Genomic DNA, 25,000 nt, shown 5'->3' with positions numbered 1-25,000 from the left:
AAGTTGTTTTACCACTGATTCCTCTCCATCATCATTGCTATCAACTTGTTTCACCAGTTCATCATTTTTAAATACATGCATTTCACCAGATTTCGGTAGTTCTTTAAACTTTCCTCCCATCTTTCTGTAAGTCCGGTGTCATATCCGATGAGCTTCCTGTTTCATTCCTGCGTATCGTTGTCCGGGACTGTCATCTTCATATTATCCCTTTTATTCCGTTAAACATTCTTCTAACATCATTTTCAAAACACTTTTCTTGCTACTGCATCAGAATTTTAGAACCCCTCAACTTCGACCTGTCCCTTCCCCCCCCCCCCCCCCCCCCCCCCCCCCTCCAGGTAAGTCTTTCCACTCCCAGGATTGGAATGACTCCTTACCCTCTCCCTTAAAACCCACATCCTTTCATGTTTCCCTCTGCTTCCCTCTTTCCTGATGAAGCAACCGTGGGTTGCGAAAGCTTGAAATTTGTGTGTGCGTGTGTGTGTTTTTGTTATTGTTTCTATCATCAACGTACCAACGCTTTTGTTTGGTAAGTTACAGAATCTTGAGAGAGAGAGAGAGAGAGAGAGAGAGAGAGAATAGATGACACGAAGTTACTCACACAACACACACGTTGTCTTGGCTCTAGTGCCCTAATGGAGTGAGGGAGTGATATGGTTAGAGTAGGTGAAAGGAGACAGGAAGTGGGAAGGAGAAAGGAATGGTGTAACTGCAACTGACAGCTGAAGTGGGGAGGAGGAGTGGTGCAAGGCATCACAAATGCTGTGGTAGGAGCAATGTTACTTACCAGCTCTGCATAACTTTTGCACAGCCTTTAATGTGGGAATAATAGCTAACTAACTGCCCCCCCCCCCCCCCCCATCCAACCATCCTAAAAAAAAAACACACACACACACACACACACACACACACACACACACACACACACACACACACACACACACACAGAGAGAGAGAGAGAGAGAGAGAGAGAGAGAGAGAGAGAGAGAGAGAGAAGGGATGGCTACTATCATATCACAGAGTACAGCAGCAACTAACAGTACGCCAGAAATGTGCATACATAACAAAAATGAAAGATACAATGCTGCAGCTTATGTTCTTTTCACAGGAAGTAAAAACAATTTACTAATTGCCTACACTCCATGTGATTGAGAAAAATTATCTGGAAAGAAGATGAACTTCTAACGAGAAATATTGTTAATACTTCAGCTTCAGGCTGAAAGCAAATGAAATCTGAACAGACTGCTCTGAATGACAACAGGTTAGTGTGAATCACAGAAGCCTATATACATGTACCATCTGCCACAAGAGAAGGTATTGTAAGAAATTAGGTTATTGATCTACGAGGATATCAATTGTTGGCAGTCACTGAATGGTCAGTGCTGAGTTGAGAAAGTAATATGATTTACTGAAAACTAATAGAAGATAGAAATACAGCTCTAATACTAATTCTGGTTTCACCATTACTTTTGAAACACAAAGGTGACCTGACTGAATAGATATTCATGGAGATAGATGTCGCATAGAATCAAATGTAGAGCCAATGGAGCACTGTTATAACTGCCTATGGTATTGGAACCCTTAGCAAACAATGCAGACGCCAATTGTAGCATTGCTACAGTACAGGTCTACACAACAGTGACACGTGTTAAGAATGGGCCACCAAGGAACCACACATGGCCACTAATAAACATTACCCAGTGTATTTACAGCACAAGGAAGCAAACTGTAGAATAACCTATGTTCCGAGAAGCAAGTGGTTCAATTGAGAACAGGACCTTTGCCGACACGTTCACTGTGTACAAGGAATACATTCACTGTGTTCACACAACACATCCACTGTATACAAGGAAATGTAAGGAATCCTTCTCCAGCAACGCCAGCAACACAAATACCGTATTTACTCGAATCTAAGCCGCACCTGAAAACTGAGACTCGAAATAAAGGAAAAAAAATTTCCCGAATCTAAGTCACATGTGAAATTTGAGACTAGAAATTCAAGGGGAGAGAAAAGTTTTAGGCCGCACCTCCAAATCGAAACAAAGTTGGTCCATAGTAATACGAGACACAATTTAGGTGGAATGAATGACGATACAGCTACAGTAGTTTGGTTCAAGTCGTAAGCTTAGCAGTTAAGCTTTACCAGGTAGCCACTGCTATGCGTCATGCGCTCTGTCCGTATTTTTACGGGTACCCTTCCTTTTTCACGTGCTTCGTCTGGTTTGAATCGATTGCTTATTTTGCTTTGATCTGATAAGTGCTGTTTTCTTTGTTATAGGTGTTTACGTCACTCTAAGCTGAAAATGCATTACTGTGCTGTGTCATGCATTGTTTGTGGCATTCTGATAGTGTGTGTTTACGGCCTGTCACCACTCGCAGCATAGCTTGCTTTTGTGAAACGATGGCAAGAGACTGCTATTTGTTGTTACTTACACTGCTGCTTTCTTTGATAATGATTAACAAGAACCAAATAATAGACAGCGTATGATAGAACATCTTCTGAATGAGAGTTAGGCGAAAATTTTTCTCCGTTTGAAAATCTTTGCGGCCGCTTCTTTAGTACATCAAATTCTGCACAGAAATTAGAGTCATCTTAGACTTAAAAATCTAGTCAGTTGCCGTGCGTCATTTCTGACTGTATCACTATTAGGCATAAGAATAATACGAATATAAACATGACACGATACGAATATTCTACCGTGTTTGTTGTTGTATCACTCTAGTTTCGTAGTTTATTAGGCAGACAGGATTTAAATGAGATAGCAGCAAACACGAAAGAATACATGGCAAAATGTTTATATTCGTATTCTTTCTTATGGTGCAGAGAATACTGCATGTGTTTCACATTTCTTCAGGTTCCTATTAGCAACCATCTCTTCTCACAGGTAGGAAAAAATTCAGAACGTACAGTGGGCCATATTGACGAACATCCCACACAGTTTTGCCAGTCGGATTTTCGTAGTCCATTGAAATTCTGCTACATTCGAAGATGAACAATAAGGAATTTGTATTTACTTCGTTGGATAATGTATGAAAATGCAGTGGTCAAAACTCAGGGCGGAGGAAAAAAGCTCGTCTTCCACCTTTTTTTAAATTTATTTACTGACACAGAGGTTTTGGCGCCAGTATTTATCTTTGTGCCTACAAAGCATGCCTGTGTAGCGCTACATATATTCGATGGCAGAAGTTAGTTGTGGCGGCACCTACTAACATTTTTCAGACCTTCCGCTTGCTTTGCACTCGATTCTAAGCCGCAGGCGGTTTTTTGGATTACAAAAACCGGAAAAAAGTGCAGCTTAGATTCAATACGGTATGCTGGTTACTAGTGATTTATCATCATCTTCTATGGTAGACCTGCACCATAATTTGTTCCACCAAACATGTATCAAGGAAAAAACACAACTGGACAGAGCCCTTGAGGAAAACTTCCATTTCAGTAACACAGACATGCCCAATTGATACCAGAAGGACTCAACGATCACCAACAGAAGCCAATTGCTATTGTTGGAAACACCATTCATAGAGTGGAACAGGATTACTGATTGGAACCACCATCTAATAGACTCACAATAACTGGTCTTGTTCAGAATCAGTAGCCAGTGATATATCATTTATCAATGACACAGACCCAATGTGCTGAGTAATACTTGGTGAACAATATATATGACACTGCCATGACAAATTTGAAACAAATAGCACAAACCCATAAACGAGTATGACCACATTACTTGATAGGGCAAAGATACTAATACACAATGCACAGACTATTATACCCTGCTCCCGTAATGGCAGTCATAATAGATTACAGTGAAATTATAGAGCTGTAAAACCACCAATTCAAATATCATTATTAACAAGCAATCAGTAGTGGTAGGATGGATGGAAGGGTGGATACAGTGGTGCAGCAATGTTAGTAAAGAATGGAATTGAAGATACTAGCACTGAATTAGACTTCAGTGGTTAAAACATTCAGTCTGAGTCAATATCAACAAACTATATAGAAACAGAGAGTTGGCTACGCTGACAATACAACATCCATCAACAGTAAAAATAATGAAATTAATGCCACAGATCAGACAATCGGTATTAATCTCAGTATGGGGTTGCAGTAGAGAAGTCAGATCGGGGAAAGTTGTAGCAGAGTTATTATAAGAGAAACACTCATCACTGTAATGATGTCCCCCTTACAAGAGCAGAAAGAGCAGCCAAAACACAGTCTGACAGTGAGTCATAAATTGCCACGGAAGCCACCTCGGAAGTAATTGTGTACACATTATGTTCGGATCACAACCATATACATATTACTCTTATATCTGCACTGAAGACACTCAATGAAATGTTGAATCCTTATCTTCTTCTCTCCCCTTTGGGGCCAACAATAATTCCTTCACAAAGACAGAATATGAGGAATCAAAATAGCTTAAGTTCTAAAGGGAAATTACTGAGAAGGTGAAAAAACTACAGAAAATAGATGACACAGAGAGGAACTACTGAAACTTAGTAAAATGCATAAATGAAGCTGCAGAAAAATATCTACTCAGCAACTTAAACCTTTTTGTTAATCAATAAGAATGTCATCAAGGTGGTGGGATGATGAATGTACAGAAGTAGTGTAACATCATACAGAAATATTCCAAATATATAAACATCAAAATAAAAAATGCTCCTATCATAGAGATAGATAGACAGATAGATAGATAGAGAGAGAGAGGGGGGGCAACAATGTTCCGGGCTGAGTTAGGGATGTAAAAGAAGGGAACTAGCTTTTTGAATAATCTGGTAGCTTGAAGGCATTTAAATCAAAACATCTTGATATATTTGCACTATTTTACTTGTTAGTATCAGGACCCAAGTCACATAATATAATGCATAGCAAACACTGAGCCATTAACTGAAGAACAGCTGAGCTTCATAGAAATCTCCCAGGCCGAGTCTGTGGGCAAAACTAGTGCTACCACTATGAGACAAGATCTTCTAGCTCGACTATCACCAGATCTCACTTAGGAACAACAGAAGAAGCTACTTGCCATTCTTCAAGAGTTCTATGAATGCTTCAATCCACAAGCGAAGAGCAAATTAGACAAATCGACTGTGAAGCACTGGATTAGCACTGGAGACCATCAACCAATAAGCCAGAGAGGATACCGTGTGTCAGCAACAGAACGTCGAATAATTCACAACGAGGTAGAGAAAAGGATGAAGAATGACATCATACAGCCTTCGCAGAGCCCATGGTCATCACCAGTGGTCCTCGTCAGGAAGGAGGATGGCAGTTGGTGCTTTTGTGTTGATTACAGGAAGCATAATAAGATAACTAAACAGGATGTTTACCTTCTTCCACGAATTGACGATACACTAGACTGTCTGAAGGAGCCTAAGTTTGTCTCAACCATGGACATGTACTCGAGATACTGGCAGATCGAAATAGATGAGGCTGATCGTGAGAAAACTGCATACATAACACCCGAGGGCCTGTATGAGTTTAAGGTAATGCCGATTGGTTTATGTAATGCACCAGCAACTTTTGAATGGATGATGGATAATCTTCCAAGTCATCTGAAGTGGACGATGTGTCTTTGTTATTTAGATGACATAGTATTGTCAGAGACATTTGATGAACACAAAAGAGACTGAAGGCCGTTCTTAAGCGTCTCCAACAAGGCGGACTGAAACTTAAGCCAAGAAAGCGTCTCTTTGGAGCAAAAGAAATAAAAATACTTGGACACCTTGTGTCAAACGAAGGTGTGTGGCCAGATCCAGAAAAGGCGAGATCTGTAACGGAATTCCCTATTCCTAAAAGTATCAGAGATGTGAGAAGCTTCCTCAGATTATGTTCTTATTACCGTCATTTTATCAAAGACTTTTATATCAAAGTCAGACCACTCCAAGAGTTGTTAAAGGCCAATGCTAAATTTATCTGGGGTGGTGCTCAACAAGATTCTTTCAATGTGCTGCAAAAAGCCCTGACGACTGACCCTGTACTTGGTCTGTATGATGAGAGAGCGCCTACAGAACTGCACACAGATGGAAAAGAGAAGGTTATAGGCTATGCTTCTAGGACACTTAAAAAAGCCGAGAGAAACTACTTAACTACAGAAAGAGAATGTCTTGCTGTGATCTGGGCCATGTGCAAATTTCAACAGTATCTCTATGGAAGGCCATTCACAGTTGTTACAGACCACCACTCACTTCGTTGGCTGATAGGTCTCAAGAATCCAACAGGACGACTCGCCAGGTGGGCATTATGTCTTCAAGAGTATGACATTACCATAGTGTATAAAAGTGGAAGAAAACACCAAGATGCCGACTGTCTCTCAAGAAACCCTGTGCAAGACCATCAAGACTTTGATGAAGATAGTAACTGTCTCGCTGCACTCCAGGATCTCTCCGCTGAACAGAAGGACGACACCCAGATACCTCGAATTATGCTTGCCTTAAATCGGTCAGAGGATGTGAAAGGACAATTTAAGATAATTAATGGATTACTTTGCAAGAAAAACTCTGATCCATTTGGAAAGAGGTGGCTACCAGTGATTCCTAAACTTATGGGCTTAGATGTTCTACAGAAATTCCATGACACACCTGAGGCCGGACATATAGGATTTATTAAGACATATGATAGGATCCGCAAGAGATTTTTCTGGCCAGGTTTATTTAGAAGTGTCGGTCACTATGTGTCGCACTGTCGAGAGTGCCAGATGAGAAAGGCAGTTCCTCAGAAACCACCTGTCCGACTCATACCAATTCCACCAGCCGAATCGCCTTTCCAGCGTTTTGGGATTGACCTCCTCGGACGATTTCCAACACCTGCTAGTGGCAATAGATGGATTATTGTTTGCACTGATTATCTGACACGCTATACCATTACAAAAGCAGTGAAAACAGCCAACGTGTTCGAGGTAGGCAAATTCATCATGGAAGACATTGTATTAAAACACACTGCCCCAAGGTCGTTAATTACGGATCGAGGGAAAGTTTTTCAATCGAATCTTGTGATAGAAATAAACAGTCGGTGCAACGTTACTCATCACATGATGACTGCCAACTGGGACGAGGTGCTACCTTTCGTGACGTTTGCCTACAAAACTGCCAAACAAGATACCACAGGATTTATGCCATTTTTCCTGGTGCATGGGCGTGAGGCAATCTACGATGGACACTGTGTTTCCGTTACATCCTGATAACGTGGACAATGACTACATCAGCCAGGTGTTAACCAGAGCTGAGGAAGCTCGGCAGTTAGCTCGACTCCGCATGCTGCAGGCTCAAGAAAACGATCGTCTAGGGTACGACGTGAGCCACTGCCCTGTTGTCTACCAGCTTGGTGACCTCGTCTGGATCTTCACTCCTCTTCGGAAGGTTGGTCTCTCTGAGAAGCTCCTCAGGTGCTACTTTGGACCTTACAAGGTCGTAAGATAGTTGTCTGATGTTACTTATGAAGTTGAAGATTTCAACCTTGACACAAGACGACAAAAGATCAGAGATACAGTCCACATCTTTCGAATGAAGCCCTATAAGGATCCTGCAACCCAGGGTAAATTTGAAGCTCCAGCGATATGCAACAAGTGGAAAGGTGACGAAGAGCGTAGCGGCAAGGAAGTTCTAAGAAGATCACCGCTAGGGCGAACATCAGTCCTCAGGAGTCGGAGTATGCTGGACCGATGACTCGTTCTCGAACTAGGAGGACGTAACACCAAAACGCTGTTCTCTTAAGGAGGAAGCAATGTCACAAAAGAAGCTAAGTGGCACAGTCACTGTAGTGTAGTGGTTATGATAATAGACTATCCAGAAAGCATTTGACTCAGTGCCCCCACTGCAGACTCCTAACTAAGGTACGAGCATATGGGATTGGTTCCCAAGTATGTGAGTTGCTCGAAGACTTCTTAAGTAATAGAACCCAGTACGTTGTCCTCGATGGTGAGTGTTCATCGGAGGTGAGGGTATCATCTGGAGTGCCCCAGGGAAGTGTGGTAGGTCCGCTGTTGTTTTCTATCTACATAAATGATCTTTTGGATAGGGTGGAGAGCAATGTGTGGCTGTTTGCTGATGATGCTGTGGTGTAGGGGAAGGTGTCGTCGTTGAGTGACTGTAGGAGGATACAAGATGACTTGGACAGGATTTGTTATTGGTGTAAAGAATGGCAGCTAACTCTAAATATAAATAAATGTAAATTAATGCAGATGAATAGGAAAAAGAATCCTGTAATGTTTGAATACTCCATTATTAGTGTAGCACTTGACGCAGTCACGTCGATTAAATATTTGGGCGTAACAGTGCACAGCGATATGAAGTAGGACAAGCATGTAATGGCAGTTGTGGGGAAGGTGGATAGTCGTCTTCGGTTCATTGGTAGAATTTTGGGAAGATGTGGTTCATCTGTAAAGCAGACCGCTTATAAAACACTAATACAACCTATTCTTGAGTACTGCTCCAGCGTTTGGGATCCCTATCAGGTCGGATTGAGGGAGGACATAGAAGCAATTCAGAGGCGGGCTGCTAGATTTGTTACTGGTAGTTTTGATCATCACGCGAGTGTTACGGAAATGCTTCAGGAACTTGAGTGGGAGTCTCTAGAGGAAAGGAGGAGTTCTTTTTGTGAATCACTACTGAGGAAATTCAGAGAACCAGCATTTGAGGCTGACTGCAGTACAATTTTACTGCCGCCAACTTATATTTCGCGGATGGACCACAAAGATAAGATAAGAGAGATTAGGGCTCGTACAGAGGCATATAGGCAGTCATTTTGCCCTCGTTCTGTTTGGGAATGGAACAGGGAGAGAAGATGCTAGTTGTGGTACGAGGTACCCTCCACCACGCACCGTATGGTGGATTGCGGAGTGCAGATGTAGATGTAGATGTAGGGTCGTGAGTTCAAAACTCACCAGAACCGTAAAATTTTAATTTCTATATTCGGTTCGAGTACATTCTAGAAATAACCACAAATGTCAAGAATCATTGTACTGAAATATTCTGTAACTGTATATATGCCGTATGTGTTCTGGCCGGAGGCAGTTGGTCCGCACTATTGTATGTGCAAGTGCTGATTAAACCTTCGTTAAGTGAAGTTAACACTAAGCAGACTCAGAAGGATGTAGGTTGCAGTAGGTACTGGGTGATGAAGAAGCTTGCACAGGATAGAGTAGCATGGAGAGCTGCATCAAGCCAGTCTCTGGACTGAAGACGACGACGACGACGACGACAACAACAACAACAAGTGAAGTTAGTGTTTGTCATTCATTTAATTACACCTTCTTCTATGTGACAATATTTGTTAATTTCACAATTTAAACAAATAATTCGGCTTAACCCTTGTAGTAAAAAAAAAAATTCAATGTATTCAGTTAATTTAATGAGTTAAGTTTTAATTGTAATCTCTGCAAATTTCACTTTAAACAATGTGCAGTTTCAGACCCTATTATTGTGATGATGTATAAGGGCCCAATTTTTGGCCACGAGGCAGTCAGTCCACCCGAGTTTCAGACGAGAAACCTGTGTTGATTAGAACAACAATGCTTTAATTTAACTGTGAAATAAGTGTTACGCCAATAGGCCATGTGTTAAAACACTGACAGTGACTGTTCAATTTGTCTGAAAGACAGTGAACTTTGTGGTTAGGATGTTACTGCTCGTAGATGTTCAACAGTAAACTATTGTAGCAGTATGTGGAGGTTTGCCTGGAAACTATTAATGAGGCTTATCGAAAGTTAAACAATAGTGCACTGGCCAAATAACTGTATTATTGTGGGGTTGTGAAGAGTGAAATCAAAGTACTGTGAAACACAACTGTGCACCTGTCGGCTACATTATTTACAGCAGTCAGTGTTGAAATTACAAACTCCATTTTTCAGCCAGTCGACACTGAGGACAACAAACGATCAATGAAGAAATAAATAAAGCAGGCAGAACTGCTACAAGTGTACTGTGGGTTGATGGCAAAAATGTGTAACCCAATTTTGGAAGAAGAAAACTGGAAGCCATAAGAAAGGGCTCACGCAGAGGCCCATTGGATAGCACTTTGAAGCTGGCATTCAGAAGATGCTACAGAGTGAGACCTGCAACAGATGCAAAAATTGTTGACATACAATGCCAGGGTAATCAAAGGCCCAACACAGGTTACAAGCCCACTGATGGCGATGAGGAAGAGTGTGACACATAACACAGAATCCTGTGGGATACAGTCCTCCTGGAGCAAGAGGTGCTGAGTGAAGTGCCACCTCTAACGTGGAAGAGCTAGCAGAATAAAACTTGCAGATAAAAATCAGAAGGGGTTAGCGAAAGCACCAGTCTTGGAGGATAACTAAACTGTGACAGCACCGGGCCACGTCATAAGCCTCGTGTAGGTCAAAGAACACCACGACTAGGTGTCAGCGGTCGGCAAAAGCCTGTTGGATAGCTGTTTTCATTTCAGTTGTAGATCGTCCTTCCCGGAAGCCACACTGATATGGGGACAAAAGACGCTGAGATGCGAGTACCCAGCATAATCGGACGCTAATCATACTCTCGAGCAGTTTACAAAGGAAGTTGGCCAGGCTAATCAGTCGGTAGCTAACGAGAGACGTTGGGTTCTCTGCGGGCTTAAGTATGGGGATAACTATGCTGTCCCTCCATTGCGAGGGCAAGACCCCCACGAGCCAAATACGGTTCGAGACCCTGCATAGATGTTGCCTCTGGGTAATGTCCAAGTGTTGGATCATCTGGTTGCGGATGGAATCCAGGCCTGTGGCTGAGTTATGTGAAGAGGTGAAGGGTTCATTACAGGCTTCAGCTTGGCGAAGGTTGAAAGAGTGGAGGGTTTCTTCAACTCGTTTCTGCCAGAGAAAGGTAGCAGAATAGGAAGACGATGCTGATGCTGTTGCAAAGTGTGTCACACGATGTTATGCAAGGACTGATCGATCAGTACACAGAGCACCCTATAGGATAAGACGCTGGACAGTTGTCGCTGGCAGCCCAGAAGGCTACAGAACTTGAACCAAACCTGGGTTGAAGAGGCATACATCCCCAGGAAGAAAACATAGCACTCCCAGAAATCCATTTTACTCTGCTTAATAAGGTCGTGAGCCTTAGCACAGAGATGCCTAAAAGTGATAGTGAACAGAGAGTCAGCAATGCCAGCAGCGTGAAGAATGGTGGCAGAGATGTCTCGCATGACTGCATCCGAGAGAGAGGTGCTGAAATGCACAGCAGACATATATAAAGGCCACTTGGCTCTGCGGAATGCACAACATGGTGATCTGTCTCCCTGGCAGCAGTAGCGGAATGATGGAATCACCGGAAAGTGGTTACTGTCACAAAGATCATCATGGGGTGACCAGTGAAGTGAAGCCAAGACAGCAGGAGAGGAGATTCTGAGATCGATGGCACAAAAGGTGCCACGAGTAGCACTGAAGTGCGTAGGAGAACCATCATTAAGCAGGCACAAATCAAAGTCTGTAATAAGTTGGTCAATTAGAAGACCCTTACCAATTGAAGTGGCACTCCCCCAAAGGGGATGGTGTGCATTGCAGTCCCTGAGGATAAGATAGGGGGCAGGAGTTGCTGCATTAAGGTAGGTAGTTCAACATAAGGAAGTGGTGTACCTGTATGGTGGAAGACAATGCAAATGGTGATTGCTGGGGTCATCCGCACTCATACTGCTATTGCTTCCAGGTTGGTACGAAGGGGGATCCAGTCACTATTGACATCGATGCTAACCAAAGTACAGACCCCTCCTGATGCTATCTCGGGGCTGGCACGGTTACGACAGAAAGCTCGATAACCACGAAACGTTGGAGAGTGGTCATCACTGAAGTGAGTTTCTTGAAGAGCAAGACAAAATGCAGAATAAGAGGAAACAAGTTATTGTATTTCTGCTAGGTGATGGTAAATCCACTGCAATTCCACTGGATTATCATGTTGCAAGAGTCCAGGTCGGACATAAAGAAACTGAGGGGAGATCATGTCATTGTGTCAGCAGCCGTCACCTAGGAAGGGATGACATCCATAAAAACTGGGTCCAGTTCGGAGTGAGAAGGAGGGGCAAAGCCTGCTGGGATTCCAGGGAACCCTTGTCCTTGGAGTTGTGCTGCTGCTTCTTCTCCCTCGGAAGGAGGTGTTATCAGTAAGAGAACAGGTGGCAGCAATGTCTGGATCAGACAGACAGTGACTGGTTTTGGGGCCCTCAGAGGGTGGGTCCCTCATCCAACCAGAGGTTGTAGGCTTTCTATCTTGAGAACACTGGGGAGAGGTGTTCAAAGAGGGAGGCCCATCTCCAGCATGAGCCAGAGAAGAGGAGGAGGAGGAAGAGGGGGGGGGGGTTCCTGGAGGGGAAGGGACGAGAGCTGCCGGGGAAGGGGAAATGGAAGGGAGAGCCACAGGGGAGGGGGAGAGGAGATGGGGATCGGACTAAGGTAAGGAAAAGGTGGGAGGGGAAAAAGATGTAACAGAGGCAAAAGTAGATGTCAACACTGGGTGGGGTTGGTAATATTTTTGACGAGCCTCAGCATAAGAGAGAATCCAGGTACTTACACTCTAGCATCTTCTTTTGTTTCTTGTAAGCTGGGCAATCTAGCTAGCATGGGCAGTGGCAGTCCTGACAATTTACACACACAGGTGGTGGAACATAGGGGCTTCTCTCATGGAGTGGGTGTCCACAGTCACCACACAAAGGGTCTGCTGTACAGCAGGAAGACATATACCCAAAACGCAAGCACTGAAAAGCACCACACGGGTGGTGGGATGTATTGCTTCACATCACAATGGTAACACACAAGCTTGATCTTCTCCGGAAGGGTATCTCCTTTGAAAGCCAGAATAAAGGCACCTGTACCGATGCTGTTGTCTTTATGACTCTTCTGCACACGTCCAGGTGAGAGTTAAGACAATGGGATGTCGCCAAGACGATCACAACTGGATGGCAGAAGCAGCTTTGCTCAACAGGGAGCCTGACAGCACCTTACTGAGAGACTCCACTTTGTCAAACTTGTCCTCAATATTCTCCACAAAAAAAAAAAAAAAAAAAAAAAAAACAACAACAATGACTCTGTGGAGGTGAATGTGTCCCTGTTCATTCTAATACAGACCAGGAAGTGGGGAAAGTGTCATCCCAAGACAACGAGCCTGACCCTCCTCCCAGGGTGTAGCCAGGGCAGGGAAGGCTGCAGGCTCATACTAAGCAGCAGTCAATGATCTGGTACTACTCGAAGAGACAGCTGTTTGAGAATGGTACTTGATAAGCTTCATGCCTGAAGTATCTGCCCTGATACCACCCTCACTGATCAGGCCACTCCCAATGGGCACCACCCAGCCACAGCAGGATCTGTCTGGCATGGTGGCTGTTGCTGGAAGTTCCGATGCTCCAGGATTATAAGCAACCACGTCTTGGTATACATGGGGAGGCAACAGCTCAGGTATCAGTAGTGTGATGCCTGTGTTGTCAGGGGGCTCTGCCAGATGGGTACATAACAGCCCCACCACAAGGACTGGTTACACATGCTGGCAAGTTGGCAGAGTAGGGGGGCTATGGTGGGGAAGGAAGAGGGGAAGGAAAGGGGGAGGGGGGAGGAATCCACAGTGTAGATGCCAGGCAGAGAGTTCCTTCCCAACAGGCTCACACTAAAGACAGAAAATTTGAAAGTGGAGGTCAAATCCCAAGTGGGGACCAAAAACCCCAAAAAAGGGTGACAGAACAGGGAAGAAGAAGAAGAAGAAGAAGAAGAAGAAGAAGAAGAAAAGCCCAGGGAGGAAGAATGGGTTGCAATAGGTCGAAGCCCTATGTGGGCCACACACGAGCTCACGAAAGAACCGTGAGCCCCCTGAGGCAATGTCACAGTGTTAGAGCCACTGTAAGGAGTCATGGACGAGCTGATTCAGCTGATCTAGTGGATACAATTGGTGAAGTGCTTATAATGCACTAAGCGAGCTGTAACAGACAATAAGCCTTGTAGAGTGATGTCTGAGAATCCTCATATGTAAAGGAGACCGCATATAGGACACTAATGCAACACATTCTTGAGTACCGTATTTACTTGAGTCTACGCCACACTTTTTTTCCAGTTTTCGTAATCCAAAAAACCGCCTGCGGCTTAGAATCGAGTGCAAAGTAAGTGGAAGTTCTGAAAAATGTTGGTATGTGCTGCCACAACTAACTTCTGCCGTCGAATATATGTAGCGCTACACAGGCATGCTTTTCAGGCACAAAGATAAATACTGGCACCAAAACCTCTGCGTCAGTAATTTCGACCACTGCATTTTCATACATTACTCAACGAAGTAAATACAAATTCTGTATTGTTCATCTTCGAATGTAGCAGCATTTCAATGAGCTACGGAAATCTGACTGGCAAGACTGTTTGGGTTGTTTGTCAATATGGCCAACTGCGCGTTCTGAATTTTTTTCTACCTGTCAGAAGAGATGGTTACTAATAGGAACTTTTATGAATTGTGAATCACATGCAGTATTCTCTTCACCATAAGAATAATACGAATACAAACATTTTGCCATGTATTCTTTTGCATTTGCTGCTATCTCATTTAAATCCTGTCTGCCTAATAAACTACGAAACTGGAGTGAGACAACAGCAAACGCAGAAGAATATACATATCATGTCATGTTTATATTCGTGTTATTCTTATGCCTAATAGTGGTACAGTCAGAAATGAAGCACGGCAATTGAGTAGATTTTTAAATCTAAGTTGACTCTAATTTCTGTGCAGAATGTAATATACTAGAGAGGTGTCTGCTAAGATTTTCAAACGAAGAAAAATTTTCGCTAAACTCTCGTTCAGAACATCATCTATCATACGCAGTCTATTATTTGGTTCTTGTTGATCATTATCAAAGAAAGGAGCAGTGTAAGTAACAAGAAATAGCAGTCTCTTGCCATTGTTTCGATAATGAGACAATTTTTTAAAATTTATTTATTTATAAGTGGCGGTATCGTGCACAAAAGCAAGCCATGCCCCTAGCGGCGACAGGCCGTAAACACACACTATCAGAATGCGGCAAACAATGCATGACACAGTATAGTAATGCATTTTCAGCTTAGAGTGACGTAAATACCTATAACAAAGAGAACGGCACTTATCAGATCAAAGAAAAATAAGCAATCAATTCAAACCAGATGAAGCATGTGAAAACGGAAGGGTACCCATAGAAATACGGACGGAGCGCCTGGCGCATAGCAATGGCTACCTGGTAAAGCTTAACTGCTATGCCTACAACTCGAACCAAACTACTGTAGCTGTATCAACCTAAATTGTGTCTCGTGTTACAATGGACCAACTTTGGTTTGATTTGGAGGTGCAGCCTAAAACTTTTCTCTCCTCTTGAATTTCGAGTCTCAAATTTCAGGTGTGGCTTAGATTCGGGAAATTTTTTTTTCCTTGATTTCGAGTCTCATTTTTCAGGTGCGGCTTAGATTCGAGTAAATACGGTACTGCTGTGTTTGGGATTCGCAACAGGTTGGATTAAAGGAAGATATTGAAACAATTCAGAGATGGATTGCAGGATCTGTTACCAATACATTCCAACAACATGCAAGTATTAAGGAGATGCTTCAGGAACTCAAATGGGGAATCCCTAGAGGGAAGGCGATGTTCTTTTCTAGGCACACTACTGGGAAAATTTAGACAATCAGCATTTGAAGTCGACTGCAGAATGATTCTACTGCCACCAACATACATTTTATCTAAAGAATCTCAGATAAGATAAATTAAGATTCATACACAGGCATATACACAGTTGTTTTTCCCTCAGAATGTGAGTGGAACAGGGAAGGAAATGATTAGTAGTGATGCACGAAACCCTCCCAAAGCAACGCATGGTGGTTTGAGGAAAATGTATGTAGATGTTGATCAAACAAAAAATTCCACAACTTGTATGATTTTTTAAATATGTATGGCAAATTGATTAGTATTCAAAACATGGCTTAAGATATGGATTATAAATTTATGACTCACCAACACCTACAATATTTACAGATTTGGCTAAAACTGACCAAGAAAAATTTTGTTATATTTTCAATTGCACCAAAGGACCTTCCCATTATGTTCCATTTTGTTGAAATGCTTGTATCTCCTACCACTTTCGATGATATAAACAAACTGCATGTTGCTTGTCCTTACTAGTTAAAATGTCACCAATATACATACAAAACAGTCTGCATAAGAAGTCTTGAATTACAAGACAATGTTGCAGACTCTAGCACTCCTGTAGGTCTTTTCTTACCATACATTAATGCAATCGTAGTGTGTTCATTAAACTGAAACAGTAAGAATTGCCTTAATAGCTGTTATGTGGAAACAAAAAATATTAAATTTCATGTCATTATTCAAACTGACCATTTTAAATACAACAGATATGCTCCATTTGGATATACACTCCTGGAAATGGAAAAAAGAACACATTGACACCGGTGTGTCAGACCCACCATACTTGCTCCGGACACTGCGAGAGGGCTGTACAAGTAATGATCACACGCACGGCACAGCGGACACACCAGGAACCGCGGTGTTGGCCGTCGAATGGCGCTAGCTGCGCAGCATTTGTGATCCGCCGCCGTCAGTGTCAGCCAGTTTGCCGTGGCATATGGAGCTCCATCGCAGTCTTTAACACTGGTAGCATGCCGCGACAGCGTGGACCTGAACCGTATGTGCAGTTGACAGACTTTGAGCGAGGGCGTACAGTGGGCATGCGGGAGGCCGGGTGGACGTACCGCTGAATTGCTCTAACACGTGGGACGTGAGGTCTCCACAGTACATCCATGTTGTCGCCAGTGGTCGGCGGAAGGTGCACGTGCCCGTCGACCTGGGACCGGACCGCAGCGACGCACGGATGCACGCCAAGACCGTAGGATCCTACGCAGTGCCGTAGGGGACCGCACCGCCACTTCCCAGCAAATTAGGGACACTGTTGCTCCTGGGGTATCGGCGAGGACCATTCGCAACCGTCTCCATGAAGCTGGGCTACGGTCCCGCACACCGTTAGGCCGTCTTCCGCTCACGCCCCAACATCGTGCAGCCCGCCTCCAGTGGTGTCGCGACAGGCGTGAATGGAGGGACGAATGGAGACGTGTCGTCTTCAGCGATGAGAGTCGCTTCTGCCTTGGTGCCAATGATGGTCGTATGCGTGTTTGGCGCCGTGCAGGTGAGCGCCACAATCAGGACTGCATACGACCGAGGCACACAGGGCCAACACCCGGCATCATGGTGTGGGGAGCGATCTCCTACACTGGCCGTACACCACTGGTGATCGTCGAGGGGACACTGAATAGTGCACGGTACATCCAAACCTTCATCGAACCCATCGTTCTACCATTCCTAGACCGGCAAGGGAACTTGCTGTTCCAACAGGACAATGTACGTCCGCATGTATCCTGTGCCACCCAACGTGCTCTAGAAGGTGTAAGTCAACTACCCTGGCCAGCAAGATCTCCGGATCTGTCCCCCATTGAGCATGTTTGGGACTGGATGAAGCGTCGTCTCACGCGGTCTGCACGTCCAGCACGAACGCTGGTCCAACTGAGGCGCCAGGTGGAAATGGCATGGCAAGCCATTCCACAGGACTACATGCAGCATCTCTACGATCGTCTCCATGGGAGAATAGCAGCCTGCATTGCTGCGAAAGGTGGATATACACTGTACTAGTGCCGACATTGTGCATGCTCTGTTGCCTGTGTCTATGTGCCTGTGGTTCTGTCAGTGTGATCATGAGATGTATCTGACCCCAGGAATGTGTCAATAAAGTTTCCCCTTCCTGGGACAATGAATTCATGGTGTTCTTATTTCAATTTCCAGGAGTGTACACAGCACTTTCTCTGATGTTCCTTGTCCTACGTTTACCATTTCTAAGCATGTTCTGAATGAGCGGGTGTACCATAATAGCCACAACATTTTCAATGTTCAAGATACATAATCTGCTAGCATACTTTGAGGAAATGCAATTAAAGCTACCAGAAGTTCCTCTAAATTCTTTTCATGACTATTGGGCACTATAATATCGTATTTACTCGAATCTAAGCCGCACTTTTTTTCCGGTTTTTGTAATCCAAAAAACCGCCTGCGGCTTAGAATCGAGTGCAAAGTAAGAGGAAGTTCTGAAAAATGTTGGTAGGTGCCGCCACAACTAACTTCTGCCGTCGAATATATGTAGCGCTACACAGGCATGCTTTGTAGGCACAGAGATAAATACTGGCGCCAAATCCTCTGCGCCAGTAAATAAAGTTAAAAAAAAAAAGGTGGAAGACGAGCTTTTTTTTTCTCCGCCTCAGAGTTTCAACCACTGCGTTTTCATACATTATCCAATGAAGTAAAACCAAATTCCGTATTGTTCATCTTCGAATGTAGCAGAATTTCAATGTACTACGAAAATCCGACTAGCAAAACTGTTAGGGATGTTTGTCAATATGGCCAACTCTACATTCTGAAATTTTTCCTACCTGTGAGAGGAGATGGTTGCTAATAGGAACCTGATGAAATGTGAATCACGTGCAGTATTCTCTTCACCATAAGAATAATACGAATATAAACATTTTGCTGTGTATTCTTTCGTGTTTGCTGCTATCTCATTTAAATCCTGTCTGCCTAATAAACTACGAAACTAGAGTGTGACAACAGCAAACGTGGAAGAATACACATATCGTGTCATGATGTTTATATTCGTATTATTCTTATGCCTAATAGTAATACAGTCAAATGAAGCACAGCAACTGACTAGATTTTTAAATCTAAGATGACTAATTTCAGAATTTGATGTACTAAAGAAGCGGCCGCAAAGATTTTCAAACGGAGAAAAATTTGCGCCTAACTCTCGTTCAGAACATGTTCTATCATACGCTGTCTATTATTTGGTTCTTGTTAATCATTATCAAAGAAAGCAACAGTGTTAGTAACAACAAATAGCAGTCTCTTGCCATTGTTTCGCTAATGAGTAATGGCGGTAGCACGCACAAAAGCAAGCCATGCCGCGAGCGGCAACACGCCGTAAACACGCCCTATCAGAATGCGACAAACAATGCATGACGCAGTACAGTAATGCATTTTCAGCTTAGAGTGACGTAAGCACCTATAACAAAGAAAATGGCACTTATCAGATCAAAGCAAAATAAGCAATCGATTCAAACCAGACGAAGCACGTGAAAAAGGAAGGGTATCCGTATAAATACGGATGGAGCGCCTGACGCATAGCAATGGCTTCCTGGTAAAGCTTAACTGCTAAGATTACGACTCGAACCAAACTACTGTAGCTGTATCGTCTTTCATTCGACCTAAATTGTGTCTCATATTACAATGGACCAACTTTGTTTCGATTTGGAGGTGCGGCCTAAAACTTTTCTCTCCCCTTGAATTTCGAGTCTCAAATTTCAGGTGCAGCTTAGATTCGGGAATTTTTTTTCCCTTTATTTCGAGTCTCATTTTTCAGGTGCGGCTTAGATTCGAGTAAATACGGTAAGCCCACAGAAGAGCCATTTAACCACACAATGTCACATTTGTCTCTTACCTAAGTATTTGGTTACATTTAATAGATTACCTAACAATGTTGAGAAATTTACATCCTTTGCATCAAAGTTGTTACAAATAAAGACTTAGCTAAGTTGGAGAAAGATGGGAAAACAAACAACTACAGCTCTGTTAAAGAAAATTCTAGTATTTGCTTGAACGGATCTTGGGAAACAGAGAAAATCTTACTCGGAGTGGAGACTTTAATCTTGCTTGATTGGAATTGTAACGATCACACACAAAATGGTGCGGGGAAGGCAAACCGAAGACTATGTTTTACTGGCAGGAAACTTGATGGGGAACATTAAGAAAGTTCAAAGAAGAGTAACTCGTTTTGTATTATTTTGAAAAATGGACGAGAGTGTCATGGATATGATATGCGAGTTGGGGCAGCGATGAGTTTTCGTTTTGGCAAGATCTTTCCATGAAATTTCAATCACAAATATCTCTTCTGAAAGTGAAAAAAAAATTGTTGATAACCACTCACAGAGAGAGAAATGATAATTTTAATACAATAAGAGAAATCAGAGGTCCCACAGAAAGATTTATTGTCACGCACGCTGCTTGGGCATGGAAATGTAGAGGAATACTTTGAAAGTGGTTTGATGAATCCTCCGCCATGCACTGAAGTCTGAACTGCAAATTAGTCGTGTATATGTAGATGCTTCTCTTCAATAGGAGTCCAGTGTGCATTGCTTAGTCTAGGTGTGCGAAGGGTATGGTTTCCTTATTTTAAATACTGTTTGTATTTGACCAAACTGAGTATTGTTAATAGAATCACACAATTTCACAGATGTCTTATTTTATAACGCTAATGAGACAAACAAAAAATAGTCTGACAGCACAAACTCGTAAAATCACTGGTGTCAGGAATTTTCAGCATATGCCTGATAATGGAAGTTGGCAAAAATAGAAGAAAACAAGATGACTATAATTAATAAAATGGAAAAGCAAGGTATATATGTTAAGGAGCTTTTTAAAAATAGTGGGTAGGGATATATTTCAATAATAATAATAATAATAATAATAATAATAATAATGTGATAGATTTTAATTGGAAGTCCGAAATATGATGGTCTACCATATTAAAGCGAAGTACAGACTTTTCTTCACTTCGAATAAGATGTCTGTAACAGCTTTAAAGTTCAGATCATTATCATACCTTTTCCCTCTGATTATCCTTGTAGTGTCCATGACATCCTGAGTCATTATATCAAATTCATCATTATCATAAATGTTGTATCTCCTAGAAACATACGATTCCTCATCCTAAAAAAGAAGGGGGAAAAAAAATAAGACAGTGAACTGACAGCCAGAACCAAAGGAAACCAGGCAAGACAAATAATTACCTCTTTATGTATACAGAACATGACATTATAAATTGAATTCAGTGGTAAGAGTTATGGTTGGCTTAATCCAAATTTCTAAGACTACAAATGCCTAGAATAAGAAAGTCATGGGAGACAAGGGCTGTGTGTGTGTGTGGGCGCGCGCGCATGCACGCGCAGCAGAGAGAGAGTGAGAGAGAGAGAGAGAGAGAGAGAGAGAGAGAGAGAGAGAGAGAGAGATTGTGGTACATTATTCTGAATTAAAAGCAAGTAATAATTTGATCTAAATGTTCTTTTTAACAAGGTATGTGACTAATCTGCAGGTGACTTTCTTTTAAAATTATTTTAAAGAATTCAGTTCAGTTTAGAGATGCCACACAGACTGGTGGGTACTTTAATATTTTCTATGCTTGGGATTAATTTTATAACAAAAATTATACATTTTGATAATGTATATTCTCTGAATTAAAAAGTTGGCATGAGATTTTCATCCCCCCTCACCTCAACTTTAAAATGAGATTTGGTGAGATTTTGCCAGACCCCCCTTCCCTCTCCCCTTCAATTAATGGGCATTCTCTTACTTGTTGCATCTGATCTTGTTTTGTTCACAAGTTATGATACAATTCTTGCTCTTTTTTGCAGATACTGAAGCTGTAATAAAAATCACGTTGACAAATTTTGTGCATGGTCAGTTTAAAAAATAAAAATGACTGACTCTAATGGGCACCAAGTTGCTGGACTCAATGCATTTCAGATTGAAAGCGGAATTAATGCTGTAAGTAGAATGTATCAACATTTAACAGGTTGCTATATCATGATGAAACCTTGCAGATTTCACTCAAACATTCCTCACTGATCAGAGGTGATAAGACAGCTTGGTTGATGAAGTATCATCACACTTGAGATTAAATGAACACCAGCAAAAGCTTTTTCTTGTACTGAATAATTCATCCCACCAATTGGAAAATCTATGTGCACATAAAGCTGCATGATTGGGAGTCATTTCCACCAAATTGTTGCGAATTTGCATAGTTTAAGAAGCTGAATGGACCTCTTGGTGACCTGAAACTGTTTATGTTATACACCAACCAGAATTGATGTTATTCAGGCCAGAGGTATTTGGATATTAAGTATATTGTACTAAAAACATGAATATGACAATTACATTAAAACTATCTTTACTTTCAGATCTCACAAAATCAGGAACAAGAAATAAACAGGTAACACTACATCTCATATCATGCCAATAAGTATTTTGACAATAAAAACTGTAATTACAATATTATGGATAATTATCTCTGTCAACAGAAAAGCATTACCCAAATCTACATGGAAGTTGAGACCCTATTTTGATCACTTACAATCAATATTTGTTGTTAGAAATTATACTGTACAGGTAGTCAGCAAGTTCACTCATTATTGCTTGTGAGCTTGGCAACTGCTTAAGGGATGGGTAATGAGCAACTTGCAGCTCGAGTACAAGAGCTCATGAGTAAGGTGACTGTCATACTCAAAGAGGAAAGGAAATCAGTCAAGTGTTATAATAAATTACCTATAATGAAAGCTGCATGCACGACAAGTACACATTTAAAGAACATGTTACTTCTTAATAATAATACAGTATTTCCATCTTTGCATTTCTTCCTCTCTTGCTTACTAACATCGTAGTATCAGAAAATAGCCACACATTTCTTTCACTGAACATGTCAAGAAGTAAAATATTTGTTTAGCTATAGTCATACTTGATTTAAGAAGATATTTCATGACTGCTGAGTGGAAGAAATTATATTCTTTAAGGTGTGACAGACAAATAAGGTGTGACATACGAGTAACACTCCACATTCCTCTCTTTGGCACTTAATGTAAACCACAGCACTACAAGTGTTATTTTCAGTTACTGCCAGAAAGTAATAACAGTATTAATAAATATTTTTCTGTTGAGTAGAGCTCCCTACCTCATTCTGTTGGCACTTCAAAATAATAAAACAAGTTTTTCAAAACTAGCAGGCAAGAAAAAAGCAAAGATGAAAATATGCTGAATATTACCATAATGGTTCTAAGCTGAAAGCTGTCGGTCATTTTGTCAATAAATAAGAAATATTATTCAAATCTGACAGAGTCAAAGAAAAGCTTTTTCTAAAAATGTTATCAAACATTTATTTTATATGACTGGTTATCCACAATTTACACACTCACAGATTACTCAATTTGAGTTCCGGTACATACCTTTTCTGGAGGTATACGAGGCATTGATGTATCTATGTTCTGTAATTCTTCTGGAAGTTGGTTTTCCAGAACTGCATTAACTACTCTCTCACTGGCATAGTCATAGTATTCTAGGCATTTCTAGGAATAAGAGTACTGTATCACAAATACTGTTATAAAAGGAACACAAAGTATACTGATAAAAGTTTCACCTAAGATTCACCTAAGTGTAATGAAACCTCCTTTTTCCTTTGCCATTTCTTACCCAAAGATACTGTGCACGTATGATAATGTTGGTAAGAAGAAATAAAAAAATTAGTTAAAATAAAGATCTCAAAGTATGGAGATCTTTTGAAGTGTCCCAATAATGAAAATTTCTGGACAGAAACATTACACTTTTTACAGACATAAACCATCATGTATCTTAAAAATGAAATCTTGTCATATGTTTCTCACATTATTCAAAGCTAGATATTCACTTGTGAGCACATCCACACAAATTTTACTACATGCACTGAACAAGATTATATTATGACATGATATGCAATAACAGTTTAAGTAAATATTATCTGAGCTGAAAATGGCTCTTCTTCAGTCAAAAATACACTGCTTTCTACAGTACCAACAAGTTCTGCCATTGTTATACTGTTAACATCCTCTTGAGTGTTTACCTTCAAAACTAGTTCCTCTGAATTGTATGAGAGAGCATTATACCACCAACACATGATACAATAATCATAATTCTACAGGACCTGAACTGTTACCAATGTTACAACCTCTGCCATTACTGATCTAACTACCTTTCTATCAGCATTAAAAAAATTTTTTTTTTTAATTCTCATTTTACTTATTTTGTTCTGCAGCTTTGTTCTTCTATATTCTTCTTTTTCAATTGTTAAAACACAAATTTATCTTTTATTCACAGACCTTCATTATAATCCCTCTCTTTTATTTACATATCATCCATCTTTGTTTTCCCATGTATTCCCCTTCCTCTGGTCATGTCCCCAAATTTACCCCTTTTTTCATTTGACCTTATCCCTTCTACCTTTTTTACTGTCATTTCCATAATACAGCTATTATGTCTTTTTTTTTTACAACTATTCATGTGCACTTTATAAGCAAGAGCTCAAACTGCTTTTATAATTTTTGCCAAAGATGTTAACAAGCTAAAAAATATTACTGTCATCTGCCTTAAGATAGTTTGGGAAAAGCATGGAAAACCTAAAATAGATGGTCAGATGGGGACTTCAAAGCTGTAACTTCCAAACATGAATCTATGCTGTGAATGACAGAATGACAGTGCCAAATTACTTGGCCTGCATTTCAGTATCTTTCCACACCTACTGAACATTTGGGCAAAATATAAGGAATTCATATGAAATTTTCTTCAAAAAAGATTACATCAAAGAAGCCATCTAATACATGAGAAAAAAATTAATACTCACTCTTGTACATTCACTACTGTATATTACATGACAGCATATTGGTCCTTGTATCTTTAGTTTGGAAAAACAGTAATATTTTCTCTACAATATAGCTAGTTTATAAATAAGCCAGATGCAAAACTATGAATATCCAAAGGAACATACACAAGATTGCGACTTGGAATGTACAAGTATTATGCCAAATTGGTAAATTACAGATTGTAGAGAGTATCAGAAAACTAAAATAAAAGTATTAGCAGAAGACTCAATTGGAAAGGCAGTGGACAATTCAAAACAGCTAATGGTAATTCAGTATATTTTTCTGATAGATTAGATCACTCCATTAATGATGTTGCCTCATTAGTAGACAAGCGATGGAATGCCACACTGCCTGAACACAAGCCTGTCAGCAACTGAATAATACTAGTGAAATTCAACACTAGACCCTGCAAACTAAATGTTACACAAGTGTATGCACCAACTTAAATCAAACCAATTTTATGAGTCTCTATCCAACTGCCTTGAGCAAATACCCAAAAACAAAGTTACCATAGAGCAAGGAGATTT

General features: G+C 41.3%; 1 protein-coding gene across 6 annotated transcripts in view; it reads right to left on the bottom strand.

Annotated features, from left to right (window-relative positions):
* LOC126458067 (activating signal cointegrator 1 complex subunit 2) overlaps nucleotides 1–25,000 on the bottom strand; it is a 158,974-nt gene that overhangs the window by 29,106 nt on the left and 104,868 nt on the right. For all 6 annotated transcript variants that reach the window (XM_050094873.1, XM_050094870.1, XM_050094868.1 and 3 more), the window contains exons 11-12: nucleotides 23,028–23,147; nucleotides 20,636–20,742 (exon numbers count right to left, since the gene is read on the bottom strand). In XM_050094873.1, the coding sequence (XP_049950830.1) occupies nucleotides 20,636–20,742; nucleotides 23,028–23,147 (227 nt within the window). The remainder of the gene's footprint in view (nucleotides 1–20,635; nucleotides 20,743–23,027; nucleotides 23,148–25,000) is intronic.

This window comes from Schistocerca serialis, chromosome 2 (genome assembly GCF_023864345.2).
Source record: "Schistocerca serialis cubense isolate TAMUIC-IGC-003099 chromosome 2, iqSchSeri2.2, whole genome shotgun sequence".
In the NCBI taxonomy this organism is placed as follows: domain Eukaryota; kingdom Metazoa; phylum Arthropoda; class Insecta; order Orthoptera; family Acrididae; genus Schistocerca; species Schistocerca serialis.
The sequence above is the reverse complement of the archived record's forward strand: the minus strand, read 5'-3'. Positions and strand labels throughout refer to the sequence as shown.